The 6000-nt window shown below is 37.1% G+C and overlaps 1 protein-coding gene across 2 annotated transcripts in view; it reads right to left on the reverse strand.

Moving 5' to 3' along the window:
- Window positions 1-5749, reverse strand: part of vps53 (VPS53 subunit of GARP complex) — a 29829-nt gene extending 24080 nt beyond the window's left edge. For both annotated transcript variants that reach the window (XM_088300584.1, XM_088300583.1), the window contains exons 1-4: window positions 5598-5749; window positions 5151-5231; window positions 1951-2000; window positions 1814-1880 (exon numbers count right to left, since the gene is read on the reverse strand). In XM_088300584.1, the coding sequence (XP_088156710.1) occupies window positions 1814-1880; window positions 1951-2000; window positions 5151-5231; window positions 5598-5738 (339 nt within the window). In that variant the 5' untranslated portion in view covers window positions 5739-5749. The remainder of the gene's footprint in view (window positions 1-1813; window positions 1881-1950; window positions 2001-5150; window positions 5232-5597) is intronic.
- Between the last annotated feature and the right edge of the window lie 251 nt (window positions 5750-6000).

The following is a 6000-nucleotide window of genomic DNA, read 5'->3' on the forward strand; positions in this document are numbered from 1 at the left end:
GTACTGTTCCTCAGACTTCCATGACAACACTTGACTATCATTAAGCCTGCAGTACAATAAAACAGACTCCCTGTAATTCGTAAAAGTTAGCTCCTTCTGTGTCAACCAACGGTCACATTTTGCTTAGAGAAAAAAAAATGCGGGAGACAACATTGCTCCTTTTATTCTATTACGGCTGTTATGTCTCAATCTTCATCCTGAAAAGAGCACCTCTGCTTCTTTCCATCTGTAGAAAACATTTTCCCTCTGGAAATGTTGGTATTGCTTCGTGGCCTTGGAAAAACAACTTCAAGTTATTGTGTGTGTGCAACCTGATAATGTTATTCGTCTGGGGTTGTACTAAAGTGTTTCCGCTTCCAAACAGTAGCACGCTGGAAAAGACACGGATGGGGCCACCACAGCAGAAGACAACGCACAGCAAATGAAGTTTACATTTCAAAACTTTTAGGGCTCAACCTTCAGGTGTCATGTTCCTTTTCAACCACAAACCCATGACTGGGAAAAGGCTTGAATTAAATATGCACAGGCTGCTCTTTTCCATCTTGCTCTTACAAGAAAGCCTGCCGTTTTACTAAAAGAAGCATACACAGGGGATATATTTCCCAGACATTTTTTTTTGTTTTTTGTAAAAAGGTACAGTTTGCGCAATGGAGATGAATCTGAGTCATCATGTGCTTTTCCGTGGATTGCAGTTGGGACAAATGAAAGGGAAAGCAAGAAGATTCCTGTTTTTCCAAAGATGAGAGCATCCAAGGGTTGCATCGTGACTTCTGGAGATTGATAATATTGTGAACATTTTCATTGAATTGGATGTTTCTTGGCCAATTATCACATTGTAATCAGTCTCAGGTGTATAATCCGGTAAAACATTTTGCATTTCAGAGGATTTGTCATTGGGTCTTAGTCCCTAAGACCCAGCATAAGCACCAGCATTTGGGCCAAATCTAAGCACTTGAGCAAGCATTCACTTCTCAGATGTCTCTGAAAGACTATACTCAAAGAATATCTTGTGGCGTGGGGTTTACTCCTCTCTGATCTGCTTGGAAACAGTTGGGTTGCCAGCCAGGAATGCTAAACGTTTTGATGCGATCAAATGACTGCAATGGGAAATTTGATTTAAGAGTAGAGTGTAAATTAAAAGGGTTGTTTGCCATTTGGTGTTGCCTGCGACAAGAAAGTTAATTGACATTTCATTTTATCATTTCCCCACACAAAGAAAAACAAAAAAACATGTTGATGGTTCAACATAGGGCTGTGCAATTAATTAGAATTAAATTACGATTACTATTATTATATACTTAACAATTTCACAATGGGCATAATCGTAAGAACAATATCGTAATGTACAATATATATAATTATTAGTGCAGTCAAGTCATTACATTTTTTAACCAATTAATCTAAAAGAAAAATCAGTAGTTAATTGTGATTAATCACATTTTTTAATTACAATTTTTTTTGTGATGCTTACAACAGACATTTACGTAAAATAAATTAAGGCAAAATAAATTTCATTTGTTTGAATATTGTTTCCATTTACAATTCATTTTTGTTTTGTACCACCCAAAAAATAATCGTTGGAATAATTGTCAAATTATTACTAAAATAATTGTAATTAATATTTTCCCCCATATTTGAGCAACCCTAGTTCAACATGTTTTTGATGCAGCCTATCCCCCTGAATTTTTAAATGAGGTAACAGTGTGCAAAAACAGTAATGAATAACTATGTAATAAGCATGTGTAAAGCAATACAACGGCTACTTGACCGTCAGAAAAAAGTGCCTTTTAGGGATTCTTACGGGTCAACTCACCTGCCTGCCATCCTGCCCCACATTGGTTTGACCCCTCACCACTGTCCTGATGTTGTCATCAAGTCGCCTGCAGAATGTAACACGTGATTATATTGTACGTGCAGCACATGAACACAGAAACGCTGCGATCTACTGACCTTATTTTCAGACGGATCTTGTTCACCACATCGTCAATATTAGCAAGGGACTGGGGGGAAGAAAATGAATAAAGTAAAGAAGTGATTATTGAAGCAACACTTCACTATTAGCCTTCAAAAATCTGTTTTATGCTATATTTATGTGACCGTGTTTCAGTAAAATGAGTTATGTTAAATCATAAAGTAACATTCTGATTGATCGTGCCGTTCCACTTGTATTTTATTGGCATACAGAGCCCCCTCATGGAAATGAAGGAGACCTACACAAGAAGACTGTTACAGTTTTTCCCAGCCATGAAAAGACCTTCCATCCATCTATTTTCCGTAGACAGTTTCATAATGTTTGACCTGAAAAGAATTTCCCCATATATTTTCTGTGTATGTGGAGTTGCGCTGACAAATATTTCCCAAAAGGTTCACATTTATTTCTATATCCTTCAGAAAAAAAAACCCAGCAGGTAATAGCAAGCCATAAATAATTATATGGAAAAGATCGTAAAACCACCTGGTGGTGGAATAGCCAGCTCAAAAGGGTTTACAGGGAAACCAATGTTGATCATCAATTTTGTGAAAGGCACTACATACAATGATTGGGTGGGTTGTCTTGCAAAACAAAACGGCAACCATGCAAACTAACATCAGATATTCTCGTCAAAGGAGTACGTCTGTGTCATTAAACCAAGAAACAAAAAAGTCAAGTAATAAGCCCGTCTCCCAAATATTATGTAAACCATGTCAAAATTTATACCTCATGTATTTTTTTAATCAATTTACCTTTTCAAATTTAAATTTCAATGTGGCGTTAGATCCCCAATCAAAGCACTTAACCTCACGTAACATCTCTACGAATACTTCATGCTTTCAAACTACGGTGTTACAGAAGCAGGCTAAAATGATCAGTTTAGCCTGCTTTATCCATCGCTCTTCCCAGATCAAATCCACCTCACCTTTTGGGTCAAAAAGAACAAATAAATAAAATATTTCCAACTGGCATGACAAATGTGATGGAGTTGCTTTTGATAAGAGGATGTCGCTTCGTCCACGTAAAAGCAAGCACCCATCCAAAGAGGCTTCGCTTGCCTCACCCGAGTATTCCTGCAGCGAAGTCGATGAATACAAGCTGGATTTGGACCCCAATTTGTCAGAAGAATATCTGACGTTAGTGAAAGCAACAGAAAATTGTCACATGAACCACCAGAATGAGGAGGCCAGTGCTAACTAGCTTGTAAGTTCCCGTTCAAAGCTTAGTCACCCCTCATGCTCTCATCAGTTTCATGCACATCAGTATGCCCTACTATACGATGAAATTGCTTGTAATACGAATAATATAGGTACAGATCACGCGTCCTTTACATATAGACAAAATATGTCCCATACATGTGCAGTGCGACGGCAAAGAGCTCCTTGCATTGTTGATGCAAAGAAAGGTGAGTAAAATTATGCATACTTCGTCAATAATATAGATCATGTTTGCAATTGTTTATATTTCTGTAATTTACAGGGCAATCATCTCAAAGTGATTGGGGAAGGTTCAGGCTGCCGGCCCAAAGACAAGCAGCAGTTTATTACCAACGAACTGCTCCAGCACATCGCCGATGGCACAGACCACTTTTCAAACAATTATTTTGAGGCAAAACCCAGCGGTTTGTACCACTTTCTAAGAAAAATATTTGACACCGATGGCAAAAAAAACAAACAAAAAAAAACTATGCCACAGCAAAAATGCCAGGTCTGCAAGCGCAGCAAAACACGTTTCTGGTGTGAGACGTGTAGTGTACCCTTGCACCAAGGCAATTGTTTTAATGTACACCACACGCCAAAAAAATAAAAAAATAAAAAAAATAAAAAGGTCATTTGTATGTGGTGGAGCAGACGGCGGTGTATACACACACACGCACGCACGGACACACTCACTCACACTTTGGTATGTAGTTCAGCAGTTCAATATTTTTTTTAGGTGCAAATAAACTTTTGTTATCAAAAGCAATTTTGGCCGCGCTGTTTTATTTATTTTATAGAAGGAAAACATTAAAATATTATGTATATGTTTCAGCTGACACAAAAGAAAAAATAGTAGTGTTAACGTCAAGGTTGTGCTTGAAATGTTTGCCTTTGCAAAAAGCTCTTTTTCTCAGTTTTTTGTCAGAAATGGGAATTTTGACCAAATGTAGCTGTTTTAGCTGTCAACTAAAAAACAGAAAAATATAGACATACTTTTTTTTCCGATGAAAGAAGAGAGTCTAATCTTTCTTTGGGTAGGCTTTATGTTTTTCTTGCATTAGAACACAATAATTTGTGTGCCATGCAAGATCAGTCAAAAACCAAAAGGGCTGGGATTTAATTAGTTAAATTTCCATTATTGATTTTTTGGGTGACAAACTGTTACTCCACACGTCAGCCTATTTAACAGTATTATAGCGAAAATGAGTAGAGTGAATATTTATTTTGCGAGTCGTCTTAAAGTGCGTGTTACCGGGTAACTAGAAAATGACTGTAACTGTTACCCCCCTAAACTTTCACGTCAGGCGCCACTGTGTTTCATGTAGGGCTGTGCACGAATTGTGACTCAAGGAATGAGGATTACCAGATTTGAATCACATCACACACACATACGTCTCACATCTATGTAGGACGAATATATGCAAGAGGAGTGCATGCATCGTGGGAGACCCTGCTACTTTCAAGCATTTGTGTGTGGATGGGAATATTTAGCCAACTATCAAGTTTTAAAATAAACTGTTAAGCAGTCACAGAAGCCCAGTTAGACAGTTTATTATTTTTTTTGTCCTTTTTACTTCATTGCTGGCCTCATGCCAACACAGCGGCATTTGGTCCTGTTCACTTATTATAGCAGTGTGACTGTACTGACATATTTTGCAAAGTTGTAAGACGATTTATTATTGATTACATTGAATCTGACGTCACTCTTCAAATGGAAAATGTTCCTCTTTGGTTTCTTTAGTAACGATAAAAATAATTAAAAAAAACGAAATAAATAAAAAGAAAAATATATTTCTTGTGAAATCTCACATCAGCAATACCAAATGGAATCATTCAAACTTTTTTTCAGAATTATTTTAAATGGAAAGCAGAGTATACATAAAATACCATGTTAAATTCGAGAACATTTTTTTCGTACGTTGATATGTTCAATAAACATAGTTTAAAAAAATAATTTAAAAATACTTAATTTTTTTTACCTGCTCGGTGGGAAACAATGTGTTGATGTATTCCACCGCATTGAAGTCTGCTTTATCAAGCGGATCTTGACTTGGGAATACCTTGAGTACACATGACAAACTTTGTTTAGTCACCGCGTCATACTTAATACTCATATGTAATATTCAAACATATTACATAAAAATCTCGTTTAAAACTAGCCGAAGGTGGTTTGTAACATTAGCAAATGGAAAGGTCTCCATCATATTAAATTAGCTCGTTGGCATTTGTATGTGGATACAACTATAAGAAGAGTGAACGCATATATGGGGCATTTTTTCGCCTTTTCAGTCGGCGTAACGAAATTAATAATAAATACACAGTAGTACCACTGTCACAACGAGTATACAGTGACACATCCTCGTCGTATTGTAGGGCAAATACGCCAACAATGCGCTTCGAACCTGTTTTTCCCCTTTCAAACCCACCTGTTCAATCGCCAGTTGTACTTCTGGTGTGAGATGCAAAATTGCCTCCAAATCATCGGCAATTTCAAATTCATCTTCCTCCATCATAGCCAAAACATTAAACAACTCACTCGCCTCCCACTTCCTGGTGAAAAGGATCATGGGATAACTAATGACGCAGCTGGTGGTGCGTTCAAAGCAGTCGGAGAAAATGTTCAGTAAATAAATGTATAAATCGGTTAATCTATCACACGATGTGCTGTACTGCTTTTTTTTCACTTGTCCAGAGATGCCAGACTAAAGACAATGCCACATATAATGGTAAAGAACGAAATCATATGCGCCAATCATAGATATATCATATGCACTTATGGGACCATACGGAAAACATAATATTTCAAAATATTACTGTTTGTTCGTTCAC

The sequence above is a fragment of the Idiotropiscis lumnitzeri genome, chromosome 7 (assembly GCF_059441095.1).
Source record: "Idiotropiscis lumnitzeri isolate Australia: NSW breed Sydney's pygmy pipehorse chromosome 7, RoL_Ilum_1.0, whole genome shotgun sequence".
NCBI classification, from domain to species: domain Eukaryota; kingdom Metazoa; phylum Chordata; class Actinopteri; order Syngnathiformes; family Syngnathidae; genus Idiotropiscis; species Idiotropiscis lumnitzeri.